General features: G+C 38.4%; 1 protein-coding gene across 3 annotated transcripts in view; it reads right to left on the minus strand.

Moving 5' to 3' along the window:
* Nucleotides 1–15,828, minus strand: part of ARIH1 (ariadne RBR E3 ubiquitin protein ligase 1) — an 83,835-nt gene that overhangs the window by 31,236 nt on the left and 36,771 nt on the right. For all 3 annotated transcript variants that reach the window (XM_084781397.1, XM_084781396.1, XM_084781398.1), the window contains 3 exons: nucleotides 10,943–11,087; nucleotides 2,120–2,212; nucleotides 1,610–1,665 (listed from right to left, as the gene is read on the minus strand). In XM_084781397.1, coding sequence (XP_084637523.1) covers nucleotides 1,610–1,665; nucleotides 2,120–2,212; nucleotides 10,943–11,087 — 294 coding nt within the window. The remainder of the gene's footprint in view (nucleotides 1–1,609; nucleotides 1,666–2,119; nucleotides 2,213–10,942; nucleotides 11,088–15,828) is intronic.

A 15,828-nucleotide genomic window follows, 5' to 3' on the forward strand; every position in this document is an offset into this window, starting at 1 on the left:
ACACTCTAAAAACTGTCCTAAGTGGAATATGTAAGCTTTAGAAGCTGTGCTGGTCAGGTTAATTTAGCTTAATTAGGTTAAATTTACTTTTTAAAATACACAGGTTATTAATTTTTAATCACAGATAAAACTTTCTGTTTAGACAATTACCTAAAACTAATTATATAGTTTGTTTATGGATCATTCAAGACCTCAATGTGCTAAGCATCCTGGGGTTTATACCATGTTACAAGATATTTGATTATTGTACATAGAAAGCCTAATTGTTAGCAAAATATAAAAGTATAAATAGATATGACATTTGTCAGATGAAATTGGGTGTGTCCTAAAGAGATGAAGTTTGGGTATGCCTCTAAATCCTCCATAGATGATAATGCTAAAGAATGGAAAGTTCCTGCCTATTTTAAGGCAAGTTGCTTTGGAGAGAGAGAGGTCTTGTGGTCTTTCGAGTGTAACTATCCTTCAAAGTAACAGTTTTTTCAATACAAAACAAGAAAGCAAAATTCCAATGTGAAGAAAGCCGGGCGGCCTGGAGCTACCCTACAGTAAAGTTTGGCCTTTATGGGCTTGCCCTGGAGATGCTCTCACACCCCACAAAGGTGCCATGGTTCAGCTTGCCAAGGGTGCAGGGGAGGAGCTAGAGACTTCTTTCATAAGCAACCTTTGATAGTGCTCCCTCTCCCTTTTGGCTTTGAAGAGCCTTAACAGAAGGAGCGCTGGGTAAAAATAGAGATCCTCTCTCTGGACTTGGAGGAACAACAGAAAAGCAGCTTCCAGGACACAGGTAGAAGAGAATTCTAGAAAAGAGAGCTAAGGAGCCCTCTTGGATTTGGAGGAGCTCAAGAGAAAGGTAGACTAGCTAGGTAGAATGACACAAATAAAAAAAGGTTTCTAAGGAGCTAGTGACTTAGTTGTATCAGGCTTGAAAATAGATATACCAGGAATCCACTATGCTTCTTTTTCCAAGTTTCCTCCCTCCCTCCAAAGGGAAACATCTGTAGGAAAACCTAGTTTACAACCCTCAGCTGTAGTGCACCTTTGAAACAGGTGCACTGTTTCATTCCAGTGGAGAATAATGTATCCCTGAGCAGTGCAGTAAGTGACTAATAAATCAAGAGTACTCTGCTGCATCACAGCTGAATTTCTCCTTTCTCAGAAATTATGTACCTGTACTGAGTCTATCCTTTCTTTAATCCAGCATAGTATTTTCATAATGAGCCACATTCCTTTTTATTACTTTCCAGTTTTGCTTATTTTTTGTGGGTGCTGATAGATCAATGCCAAGACCTCACACTAACTGGGCACTTCCAGCCTTCAAACTCTTCCCTGATTCTGTCTCAGCCTGTTTTCCAAAGGACATCAATTAACATTATCTCATTATACAATTTCATGATTTATCAAAAAATTAAGTATCACATATTGCCAAATTTACCATAAAAGTGACTATCAAGTTTGCCAAGTGTCCCTTTTGTATTATAAAGGAATGAGTATGGAACAAAAAGTCTCTTCAGAATCTTAATAATTTACCTTTTTAGTAAGTACTAAAACAAAGTTAATTTGGCTTAACCAACAAAACATTTGACATGCAGAATCTATCAGAAATACTTACATAACTGTGTTGTCATCCACTAAAATATCACAACCATGAGCAGGACACGAAATAGTCTGAAAAAGATTGAAGTTTAAACTATGCCTTCATTCAGCAACATTTACACGACACTTACCACTGCCTGGCACATTGCTAGGTTCTGCTGACATATTCCTGTTTGTAGGATCTCAATCCTTTCCCTTTCTATCATAGCAAATACGTCTTTGAGTGTCACTATCCTTCAAGGTAATACCTTGGTTTTTTCAATACAAAACAGGAATGTTAAAAGCAAAATGCCAGACAGAGCTCTTTATCAGGATGAGCCTGACAGAGATTATCAGAGGGGATGTCTGCTAGGAAAACATTACCTAGACTAGATTGCTAACTAGAATGTTATATTCTAACTCATCGTCTTCTCTTTCTTTTTTAAGACTTTTAATCTAGATAAATGTTTAATCCTGAAACTTTTACCTAGCTGTATTTATGTAAGTGCCTAAAAACTACAAATTTTGTAAGTGAAAATCAATTTACCTGTCCCATGCCTTCCTCCATTATTTTGGTAGTTAAATATTCACTCCAGCACTGCATACAAAACTTATGTCCACATTCAAGGCCAGTAAAATACTGTAATGAAAATAAAAAATAAATGTTATTTTTTCAAAGGTAAAAGAAGAGCTGTAAAACTACATATTGCCTCAAAGCTTTATTAGTTCATAATTTTCATAGTAGCTAAAATGTCATTTGACAACAACCAAAAAGCTCCTACCACTAACTTCTACATATGAGATCTAGATATGCATATACTTTGAACACAGACTTCCTAATAGAAATGCATACAAAGTTTACAGAGGTAGACAATAACAAGTTTGAGTAAATGATAAACACACCACTGAACATAAAAGATGTTAGCTATTATGGAGGCATAAATCAAACCACAATAGCAGACTATGACATACTAACTAGGGGAGATGTAATTAAAAAAATATTACCAAGTATGGAGATGGAAAATTGGAAGCCCATTCCAATATACTGTTTGATAAAAATGTGAAAAGCTATCACAACTCTGGAAAACAAGGCACCAACTACCTCAAAATATTAAATGCAGCCGTCATGAGTTCTGTCTTGATTACTGTTCTAATGCTATGACAAACAGTACAAGGCAATATGTAAATGAACATTCAATTTGAAGCTCAAGGTTCTAGGTTAGAGTCCATAACCATCATGGCAAGGAAGCATGGCAGCAGGACATGTGCATCATAAGCACAAGACACAGACAGCTAACTGGAAATGGCATAGATTTTTAAAGCCTCAAAGCCACCCAACTAACACATGTCCTCCAACAACCTCCTAATCCTTCCCAAAAGTCCCACCAACTGAGGTCCATGAGGACTACTCTCACTCAACCCGTATCACATGACCCCGTCGTTATACTTCTACCATGTATTACTGAATAGAAAAGAAAATATGAATTCTTACAACAACAGTCACACCATGCACAGCAGCCAAAATACAGAAACAACTCAGACATTTATCAACAAATACATGTGAAACAACTATATAATAGAATATTTAGTCACAAAAAGGAATAAAGTTCGGATAGGTGCTACAAAATGAATGAACCCTGAAAACATGCTAAATGAAAATAGCCAACGACAAAAGGCCTAACACAGTTTGACTCTATTTAGATGAAAGGTACAAGACAAACAAGTCCTTAAAAATGAAAAGGCGTTTGTTTAGGAAAGGAGGAATGAATATTAAAAGGTTTAAGTTTAGTGTGGGGGTGGGGGAGTGGGAGGTAATATAAAAATATTTAAAATTTAAAAATAATCTTGAGTGGGGCATGGTTGGGACACATCTTTAACCTCAGCATTAGAAGGCAGAGGCAAGAGGATCTCTGAATTCAAGGACAGCCTGGTCTACAAAGTGAGTCCAGGACAGCCAGGGCTATTACACAGAGAAGCCCTGTCTGGAAAAACGAAACAAACAAATGGAGGGGGGTGGGGCGGGAAGAGGTGGAAGAGAAGAGGACCGCAACTAACATTTTATGCAGCCAGGGCTACATAGTGAAACCCTGAGGTGTGGAGGAAGGGAGAGAAACCAATAATAATAAATTAGTAAATCGAGAGGTTCATTGTAAAAGTAGGTATAATGGCGTATGTCTATAATCTAGAACTTAGAGAAATAAAGGTAGAAGGATCAAGAGTTCAGGACAAGTCTTGACTATATGTTCAAACACTAGCCTGCAAGCTAAGATACTTGGATTAACTACCACAACTATAAAATAATTAGTTAGAATAATAGAAAGCCAGGCATGATGATATACACCTATAATTCCAGCAATATGAGGCTTAAGGCAAGAGAATTGAAGGGATTTGGGACAGGCTGAGACAAACAGGTAACACCTGACCTCAAAACAAAGAAAGATTAATAACAGATTTTGTTCTAATCATAACTTGCAATATTTTTGAAGACTAATAATTTAGAGGTAATGGTTGAATGAAGTATAGTGTACTATATATAAGATTTAAGACTCAAAGAAATGGTGGTTAACGTATTTTTGTCTGAACATTTTACAGGACTGACGATATGGCTCAGTGGCAGTTTTTGTCTAATTTGTTTGATGTTCTAGGTTAGATTCTCTAGCACTGTCAAATAAATAACATAAAATTAATCTTACAATATTTATGGCTAATACTGAACAAGTATTACTTGTATAAAGTCATTTAAAAATACATTGTAAAAAAATCCTCAATTTTTAAAAAATGTTCTATTTTAGAAACCAAATCAATTTACTTATCACCTTTTAGACTGGTAAAGCTGTGTTGGCATGGATGTGAGATTTGTTTTGTTTTTCGAGACAGGGTTTCTGTGTAGCCTTGGCTGTCCTGGACTCTTCTTTGTAGACCAGGTTGGCCTCAAACTCACAGAGATCTGTGCTCATCTGCCTCCCAAGTGCTGGGATTAAAGGCATGGGCCATCACCACCCAGCTGATGTGAGAATTTTTAAGCAATACTATTACCACATAGATATGTTTAAGTGGCATGTGCCTGTACTTCCAGTTGGGGGACTGAAGCAAACCAACTATTTCAATTTACAAGGGGTTTGGGCATCTGCAAATAGTTACTACACTTAAGCTTGCACAGCAATGTGAGAGTGTATCACTTTAAGGTGTGTGTGACTTTATTACTAATTTAGGTAATTGGCTTTTAAAATGATAGAAAATTTAGCTTTGATTCTGAGTGTTCAAAGTTGTGATGCCACACAGAAACACTTTACTTACACAGTAAAAGATTCTCAGTCTTTAATTTATGGCGTTTGATAAAGCATCTTTGAGTCTGTTTCAACTTCCATATTGTTTCAAAATCCTATCCTGCATAATCTACCTTCTCTGAAATTCCTTTCCTACAACTCACTAACTTCTCCTAGGTATGCCCTATTCTGCTGCTATCTATTCTTGCACCTAGCAGTTTAATCCTCACTCGGTCCTACCACAACGGACTGTTTCAGTAGTTTTCACCTACTACTCTATCATCCTAAATATTCAAGCCATCCCTGTATCTCTCCTAATAATTAACATTTGTTTCACAAATTTCCCATCTAATTTATTCCTAGCTCTTCTTACTGTCTCTCTTTTAAGTGGTACTTTTAAAAGTCTAGTACCTTTTCTAAGTAGCTATTATTTGAAATATGCTTACAACATGGATGCTCACGGTATCGTATGCAAAGAATTAGAGGACCAACAATTATATAGATCTCATTTAAATACAGAAAAGTAGCAATGTAAAGAAGAATAGCCCAGGGGCTGGAGAGATGGCTCAGAGGTTAAGAGCACTGGCTGTTCTTCCAGAGGTCCTGAGTTCAGTTCCCAGCAACCACATGGTGGCTCACAACCATCTATAATAAGATCTGGTGCCCTCTTCTGGCCTGTAGGAGAACATGCAGGCAAAACATTGTAGACATTAAAAAAGTATAGCCCAGTCCTGAAGTTGATTTTTTTAGGCAGAATAACAAACACAATGTGTCAACTTTAAAGGTATAAGAATCTCAATACACTAACCTACCCCAAGTGCACAAGAATCTTTGTATGTCATTCTTTTACACAATCAGGAATCATTAATGGTCACAGTAGTTAATAAATTACTACTGAAGTCCTAAGTCACTATGTTCACTGTACTTTCTACTTTGGGGTCTATTATCAGAGAATACTTTACAAAACTATACATTAGCTAGCTAGACATACAGAATGCTTACAGACTCAGAACTTGGAAGGCTAAGATAAAAAAAAAAAAAAAAGATCATGAGATAAAAGCCATTTAGAGTAACAGTAAATTTCAGGACAGTTTGAGAATATTACCTTATTACCTAACCAGTAAAAATAAATCACTATTTCCATCTAAAGAGAGTGCAAACCTAACCTATGGTCTGAACAACCAGCCATATCACTGTGTTAAAGAAAAGTGTGTTACTCCAGCTACACTTCGTTTAATTCATCATACTTTCCTTTTCTCTTTGACATGTTTGCTTTTAACTACCTTGTGTCTAACTCTCTTGATTCCTTGGGCTTTTTCTTAACTCATGAAACTTGACTGTGTTTATGCTGTAAATAAATTCAAACTTGTAGACTATCTTCTATAACAGAAATGACCTTTAGGGCTGGAGAGATGGCTCAGAGGTTAAGGGCACTGACTGTTCTTCCAAAGGTCGTTAAGTTCAATTCCCAGCAACCACATGGTGGCTCACAACCACCTATAATGTGATCTGATGCCCTCATCTGGCCTGCAGATGTACATGCAGACAGAGCACTGTATACATAATAAATAAATCTTTAAAAAAAGAAATGGCCGGGTGTGGTGGCGCACGACTTTAATCCCAGCATTCGGGAGGCAGAGGCAGGCAGATCGCTGTGAGTTCGAGGCTGGCCTGGTCTACAAAGGGAGTCCAGGACAGCCAAGACCACACAGAAAAACCCTGTCCCAAAAAACCAAAAGCCAAACAAACAAAAAATACCCAAACAAACAAACAAAACCCAACAACAACAACAACAAACCAAAAAAAGACCTTTAAAGGATCTCAAGTGTTTAATTTCTAATATTTTACCTTACACACATGACAAATAATGTTCAAAGGCTTTTTTTTCTTAATTTAAATGTTTTTGGGTGGGTAGGGGAAAGACAGACTCACTGTGGAGGTGGATAAGGCTGCCTCTGCTTTCTGAGCACTAGGATTAAAGATGTGTGCCACTACATCCAAATAGCAGAGTTTTCTCTGTGTAGCCCTGGCTGTCCTGGAACTCCCTCTGTAGACCAAGCTAGCCTAGATCCACCAGCCTCTGCCTCCCAAATGCTAGGATTAAAGGCGTCTGCTATCACTGCTGGGCTTCAAATAGCAAGTTCTTCTTTTCTTTTGTTTTTTGAGACAAGGTTTCTCTGTGTAGTCATGGCTGTCCCAGACTCAATTTGAGGACCAGGTTGGCCTCGAACTTACAATGATCTGCCTGCCTCTGCCTCCCGAGTGACGGGATTAAAGGCAGGTGGTGGTGGTTGAACTGGGTGTAACAAAGGTGGTGACTCTGAATTCACCCAGTGCTCAATCAAAAAAAACAAAAACAAAACAAAAAAAAAACTAGTAAATTCAAGGTTAGACCCTCTCTCCTAGATAGTTAACTCCAAAGTACTATATGAGCTACTAGAAACATTTATTTAGGTCAAGTGTGTTAATGTGTGCCTGTAATGTAACTAAGGAGACTGAAACAGGAAGATCATGAGCTTAAGACCAACCTGAGCTAGTGAGACCTTGTCTCTGAAAATGAAAACAAAAAACTCCCAACACACACATACACCCATATATTTACTTTAAAAAGCCTCTATTCATGTGGCCACTGTATAATAGCAAAATTGCTTTCTTTTTTTTTCTTTTTTCTTTTCTTTTTTTTTTTTTTTTGTTGTTGTTTTTCGAGACAGGGTCTCTCTGTGTAGCCTTGGCTGTCCTGGACCCGCTTTGTAAACTAGGCTGGACTCGAACTCACATCGATCCACCTGCCTCTGTTGGGATTATAGGCGTGCACCACCACGCCCGGCGCAAAATTGCTTTCTAAGAAAATGAAGGTACTGAACATTTATGTAGTAAAAGGAAATTGTAAATGTTTCACAGAGTAGTCCAAATAAACATGTTTCTTTCTTTTTTAAGATTATTTGTTTATTTAATATATATGGGGAAATGTGTCTGCATGTCTATCTGCACACCAGAAGATAGCAGACAGTTGTGGGTTGCCATGTGGGTGCTGGGAATTGAACTCAGGACCCTTGGAAGAGCAGCAAGCGCTCTTAGCCACTGAGGCGTCTCTCCAGCCCCAGCAAATTTGTTTCTTTTTTTAAAGATTTATTTATTTATTATGTATACAGAGCTCTGCTGCTTGCCAGAGCCAGAAGGGGACACCTGATCTCATTACAGATGGTCGTGAGCCACCATGTGGTTGCTGGGAATTGAACTCAGGACCTTTGGAAGAGCAGCCAATTCTCTTAACCTCTAAGCCATCTTTCCAGCCCTCCAACAAGTTTCTTAAGAAATTCCTCAACACATTAATAAACCTCCACGCAGAATTTCGGGTGACTCTGCTAAAACTGAACAAAAACAATCACCTGCGTATACTGACCTAGAAATGAGAAAATAACTGTTGTGATTGTATTGTTCATAACATTAGTAGTTTCCATTCATAGCTCTTTAAATTAACCACATAACTTAAAATAACTCTCCAATAAACTTTAACTCCTTAACTTTAAATGCACTTCTCAATTCCTTAAGGTTTTAGCCCTCGCCTTACTGTTACATTTTCTTGTCTTGCTCATCATACCCTCAGTGGTCAGCCCCTTTAGATCTGCTGGATTCATGAATGAAGCGCGTCTATTGCGGTTTGGTTCTTAAATACCCGCCCCCAAAGCCTGTATATTAAGACTCAGTTTGTGAGGTTACTGGGAAGTTGCAGACCCTTTAGGAGTAAGACTTAGTTGGAAGGATAGTCCAATAACTACAAATGTCCCTGTGAAAGGAAAACTGGATTTCCTGTCCCTTCCTCTCCCTGTATCCTCTGCCTCCCCCAAGGTAAGCATCTCTACTGCACCACGGACCACATCATAAAGTATGTTCTCCCCACAGACCTAAAGCAAAGAAGATCAAGAACCTAAGCCACTGGAACCATGAGCCAAATCCAACTGCTTTGCCTCAGGTTAACTGTCTCAGGTATTTAGTCACAGCAACAGACTGAGCCAACGTTGTACTGTGGTCTAATGTGGCCAGGTAGGTGTCAAGTTCACAAGGGATGTTAATCCTCACTGTTAACCTAATTGAATCAAGCATCTTTACAAGAGACGCTCCCCTAAGGTTTGCTTATGAAGATGTTTTCAGAGAATTAATTAACAAAGAAAACCTATCTTGAAGCAGACAGAACACCATTCCTCTGTTTGAGGACTCACAACGAATAAAAGGTGGAAAGAAAAAACCCAGCATTGTCTGCTTCCTGCACAGTCCACCTGCTATGTCCTCTAACCATGAGCAAAAATAAGTCCACACACTCCCTTGAAGTTGTTTTCTGTTAGGTCCATGGTCACAGCAAGAGGAAAAGTAACCGAGCTGAGAAGATGGCAGAAGGATAAAAGTGCTCGCTGCCAAGGCTGACTGCCTGAATTCAATCCCCAGAATCCGCACGATGGAAGAACCAATCCCCACAAGATGTCCTCTGGCCTCCACACACATCCAGTCACAGACAGAGTAAATAAATAAATGTAAGTTTGAGGGGGCTGTAGAAACAATGCACAGGTCCTTTCAACATGTTCTTACAGCATCATTTACTTGCTACCTCAAAATGCCTACCATGCTTTCCGAGTGCCTCATGACCCTGAACAGCTAGCTTGAGTTATCTGAAGACAAACCCATGTTTATTCTTCATTATGTCCTTAAAATTTAGAATAGTTCCTGATATGTTAAACTAATGGTTTAAGTTCTCCATCATCTGTTGTATACAAAGCCAAAATGTACACTACAAATGTCTAGTCCCGATTTTCAAGTTTTTGTTAGGAATCTTGGGCAATACCAAGGGCACTGAAAATGTAACTGATATTTGTAGCAACTAGCTCAAGTATTTTAAAATTAAAGAGATGAATAAAAGAGGAACCACTATACTGAAGCTGGGGGGGGGGGGAAGGTGGCAAGATCTTATTCAGTTCCTAGGGAAAACACAGTGTAAGAGCTACAACCTGGACTTGAGAACTCAGAAATATAGTTCAAGTTTCCCCTACAAAACTAGTTCACTGATCATTCTTTCTAACTTAAAAAAAAAAGAAAGAAAGAAAGAAAAAATTTAAACAGAACAGAAAAGCTGACCATTTGAACAAGTTAGTGCTTTTAAATGAACTCCTTTCGATATGTATCTAAAGGTCTAAGATAGCAATGAGAAATCTGAAACATACACTTGAGAAACACCTGATAACTATCAAACTATGAGAAAGAACTGTTTATTAAAGCAGAAAGTATCAGCAAAATGGTTGTAATTATTGTAGAGTTAAACTTAGATATAAAAATATTTTAATTCCAAGCAATTAAACATCTTTACGCCACAAATATAATCCTCCTATGAAGACTTCATTTAACCCTAAAAATTATTCATTAGATGCACTAAAAGTAAACCACTGTAATTCTACAAACCCTGGCTTTTATTTTTTAGAGAGAAACACCTATTATTCGGTTCTAGTCTAGTGTAATTCCGCTCCCACTTGCCATGTTTAAGAACCTATTCAGAGACAAGTGGTGGCGCACGCCTTTAATCCCAGCACTCGGGAGGCAGAAGCAAGTGCATCTCTGTGAGTTCGAGGACAGCCTGGACTACAGAGAGTTCTAGTACAGCCAAGGCTACAAAGAGAAACCCTGCCTCAAAAAACCAAAAACCAAAACAACCCAACAACAAAAGAATGCCAGAATAGATTTATATAATTGAAAAATATCTTATAAAGTCCTGAAAGTACCAAAAAATAATGTACAAAGAGGTTTAAATATTTGAGAAAATAAGTTAAAGTTTTAAATTTGTTTTAACCTGTATAAAAAAGTTTATAAACGGTTTGCCTATTACACAGTTCTCCAAATAGTGATAAAATAAACTCAAAAAAGATTCAAGCATTTCAAGAAAACTTGGACAAGTCTGAAAAATAAACAAGGGACGAGAACAGGAAGAGAACCGGGACCTTCGTCTGTCTTTATTCTTAATCCTACTGACAGGCTAAGGGTTCTAGATTGTCCTTTGTTTAAGTGATGGAAGTTGATTTATCCTCTTACAAAGTGCTAGCCTTAAACTACCAGGTACTCACCGAGTTAGGGTAGTTCAAGTAGCAGATCTGACAAGGCATATCCTGTGCTGATGACCTTGTATTCATCTGGCGAGTTCGAGACTTTTTACTTGGGTTAATTACATGACACTCAGCAAAGAGCTTCTCCAGGTTTCCATCAAAGTACCTGCATTATTTAAACAGAAAGGATGAGAGCCCAGCAAATAGCACAGTCAGAGCTCTCCAAATACCTGACTTCCTATAAGGAAAAGCAATTAACTAAACTAAAATAAACAAAGATCAAACAGAAAATGGCTAACCAATGGCAAACAGGGTGTGCATATGCTGTTGATTTTTCCTTTGTTTTTAAGTAGGTACTATGGAAGGTTAGAAGTTAGCACTTAACACAACTATGGCTAAAACTTTAGGATAAACATTGTGTGGCAGCTACTGTTACCTGTGAAAAGTAATGCTATTTTAAATCTAGGCTGCATTTTATACAGATAAAACTTATTTTAGTAACAATTTTAATTAAACTACCTTATAACAGGAAATTATTCCACCTCACTGTATACAATGAACTTGCTTTCTATATATCCCTTTGAATTGTTTAATTTACTGAGACAGGAAAAGGATGCAATGAAACAGTATATCTTTTTAAAAATTACATCAACTGTGTACCTAAATATAAAGTAATTAAACCTTAGTGTTATAAAGACATGGTATACAAAAAACCCTATGTATAGTAAATGGTGAACTACTTCATAGATGATAATAGTAAATGCCAAGGAAAATGTTTTCAAAATGAGGTGTGGTCAATGGGATCCTTGAAATACCTGTTGTTTTGTTTTTTCAAAACAGGACCTCACTATGTAGCTCTGGCTATCTTGGAAATCACAGAGATCCTCCTGCTTCTGCCTCCAAAGTTCTGGGCTTAAGGGCATACACCACTATGCCCAGCCTAAAGTATCTTACCATTTCAAGGAAAAACAAGATTAAAAAATTCTTTTTTCCTTCCTTCCTTTTTTTCTTTCAGTTTTTTCAAGACAGGGTTTATTTGTGTTGTCTTGGCTGTCCTGGACTTGCTTTGTAGACCTCCTGTAGAACTCTTAGATACCTGCCTGCCTCTGCCTTCCAAGTGCTGGAATTAAAGGAGCATGCCACCACACCCGGCATCCTATTATGTTCTTTATACATACAAGCATCTCAATAAAAACCAAGTACTAAAAAGAGATTTCCATAATTTATGTTATCTGGGTACAGGTGTGTGGATGCGCTTGCCCCTTGAGTGTGTGTGTGGGGGGGGGGGGGGGGGGGGAGCCAGCTTTGGGTATCTTTTACTTTCTGCCTTATTTTTTAGACAAAATCTCTTACTGAACCTGGAGCTTACCATTTCAGCTATACTAACAGGACAGCAAGGTCCAGGAATAAACATGTCACTGCCTGCCTACAAAGCACTAGGGTCACACCCAACTTCTTGTTCGTTTTATGTAGGTTCTAGAGACCTAAACTCGGATACTCATTGTGCGTGCCTGGAACTTATCCCACCTCCTCAACCAATATTTCAAGTTTTTTTTTCTCTTTCTTTCTTTCTTTCTTTCTTTCTTTCTTTCTTTCTTTCTTTTTTGGTTTTTTGAGACAGAAACCTGGTAGTTTCTCTGTGTGGCCCTGGCTTTGTAGACCAGGCTGGCCTCGACCTCACAGCAATCCACCTGCCTCTGCCTCCCGAGTGCTGGGATTAAAGGCGTGGCACACCCGGCTCAAGTATTTCTTAAATTCTGTAAATTACATGTTTGTTTGAGGAGGGAAAAGCATGTGGAGTCAGTTCTTTCATTCGACCATGAGGGTCCTGGGGATGTAACTCAGTCTTGGCAGGAAGCACTTTCATCTGCTGAGGGAATCTCACCAGACCAGATTTCCAATTTTTATTTAATGAAGATTTGCTTTAGTATTTATTAAATCTACAGAAATATGCCTCGAGAACAAAACAAAACAAAAAGCAACAACAAAAATATGTTTACAGCCAGCCATAGTGGCAGATGCTTTTAATCCCAGCACTCAGGGAGGCAGAGGCAGGTGGATCTCTGAGAGTTTGAGGCCAGCCCAGTCTATAGGCTACAAAGAGAAATTTCATCTCAATATGTACACACGTGTAAACACACACACACACACACACACACACACACACACACACACACACACACACACACACACACAAAGTTTCTATAGAAAAACCAATCAACCGAGAACAAATTGTATAATTCTTCTAAGACTATCTTTTTAAGTTCTTTCACCAGTGTTTCTCAAGAAATATTCAAATCATTGATCAAAATGCAAACTTGTTATAAAAGCAAACTCATATAAATTTAAAGGTGTCAGTAAGTCACACAAAGTTGTCCCTTATTAGTCAGATAATTAGGATAAATCTACGAAAGCCAAAACATGCTTCCTTATGAATTTTATTTGAAAGTCTTCACTTAGCCAGAGATTGGGATAGATACTGGGCCTTCCTATTGGGACTCTAGGTGAGAGATGTAAGGAAGAATGGGGAAATAGAAGGATCCAGAGGGTCCTAGAAACCTACAAGACCATTAAAGCTTGCAGATCTGGAGCCGGGTGGGTCAGCTCAAACTACTGTACCAACCAAGGAAAATGCACGAAGTAAACCCAGAAGCCCTATCCAGATCTAGCCAATGGACACCACATTCTCCACAATTGTGTGGAAAGAAGGGACTGACTCGGACATAAACTCTGGTGCCCCCTATCTGACCACATCCCCTTGGTGGGGAGACCTGGTAACACTCAGAGGAAGAGTAAGCAGGCTACCAGGAAGAAACCTGATAAGCTGTGATCTTATAATGGGAAATGAGGTCCCCTTCTGTCACAGACCTAGGAGAGAGGAATAGGATGAAAGAGGGAGGGAGGGGGAACAGAAAGATACAAGTGAGGGGATAACAATTGAGATGTAATCTGAATAAATTACTTAAATAAAAAAAAATTAAAGCACAAAGTAGAAGACACACTAAATATGAATTTGGAAAGCCATAAACATTTCATCCTAAAAAAGAAGAGGTCATGTTAACAAAGTTATCCCAAATTACTACATGGAATTGGTAGGCTCTCCATACTTTATTTAACATTCTAGACAGCATTTCATGCATACATAGCCACAGAGATATAACTGTACCACTCACTTGAATACACAGACCCAACTTGAATTAATTTCTTCTAATATTTAGCAGACACTGTTTTGTCAGTCAACACATATCTGCACAGTGTTTCATTTTTGCAGGCACATACTATAATTTACTGAGCAAACCCTATCATGGCACTTAGGTGGTCCACACACACAGAATCTAATTTGAACTCATGGCCCATCTGATAGTGTAAAAATGTCAAGATTGCTATTCTTTTGTTAGTGAAGCTGAATATTTCTTTTCATAAATATCTTAGTCTATACTTAAGTTCAGTATGTAAACAGAAAAAGAAAAAGCTATGTCTCATGGATTATTTTTCCATAGTTTCTACAGTGTTTAAGCTTTAGTTATGTTCAGATTTTTAAAAATACATCTATTTTTTAAACATGTATTTATTATGTACACAGTTCTCCGCCTGCATGTACACCTGCAGGCCAGAAGAGGGCATCAGATTACAGTATAGATGGTTGTGAACCACCATGTGGTCGCTGGGAATTGAACTCAGGACCTATGGAAGAGCAGTCAGTGCTCTTAACTTCTGAGCCATCTCTCCAGCCTAAAAATACATTTGTTTACAGAACATCTCTCCAGTCCAAGATTGTTTTTTATTTTGTGGTTTAATTTTTCCTTTAATTTGTTTTTGCTATAATTTCTTATTAACACAGAACATAAAGTTGCAATTCCATTTTCTTTTAATTCAAATAGCTAATCACTTATTGAAGGGTGGAAAGACTATCTTCCATTTCACTGTAAGCCTTCTCTGACAGTTCTTCACCAGCTAATTAGTTAAGGCTCCTCTGTTTACATCCTAATGATACTCTACAATAAATGTGCATCTGTGTGTGGGGGCGGGGGGACAATGGTTTATGTGGTTTTGACCATGTGCATGTGTAGGACAGAGGAAATGGACCTCTGGAGCTGGAATTATAGGAAGTTATAAACCACCCAATCTGTGAGCTGGCAATCAAACTCTAACCCTCTTGGAAGGGTAGGCAGGGCCTTTTTAAAAATTGTTTTTGAGCACATCTTTAATCCCAGCACTCCCGAGGCAGAGGAAGGTGGATCTCTGTGTTTTCGAAGCCAGCCTGGTCTACAGACTGAGTTCCAGGACAGCCAAGACTACACAGAGAAACTCTATTTCAAAAATACATTTACAAAAGTTATTTTATGTGTATGTTTTACCTATACGTGTGTGTATGTATACATAGCAGGTGTGCTTGGTGCCCAGAGGTCAGAAGACTTTGGAGCTACTAGAGTAATGGGTAGTTGTGGGACACTATGTGATTATGGAGAAATTAACCCATGTCTCCTCCAAGAGCAACTTAATGACTGAGCCATCTCTCATATTCAAAACACCCCCCCCCACACCCCTCCATAGGGTTTCACTCTGTGTGGCCTTGCCTGTCCTGGACTGACTTTGTAGACCACAGAGACCCGCTTTTCTCTGCATCACGCTACTGGGTGTAATCACACCCATCCACCCACACCTATACTGGCTAGAATGTACTCTCATGAGGACTACATTTTTATTGCCACAGCCCAAGTATCGAGAAGCATCTTTTTTTTCCTATTGAGCTATGATCACCAGACCTAGGAATCTCATAAGTCACTCTTAAAATTTGAGGTCTCTCTAGGCAAGAACAAACCTTTTAAATACTCAACTCTTCTGACTATTCTTCCCTCTCAGAGGTCCAACTTCCCTCACTTTGTAGGGTGTACAAGTTTTTGGTA

Source organism: Acomys minous (assembly GCF_964271855.1).
Source record: "Acomys minous genome assembly, chromosome: 5".
Classification (NCBI taxonomy): Eukaryota; Metazoa; Chordata; class Mammalia; order Rodentia; family Muridae; genus Acomys; species Acomys minous.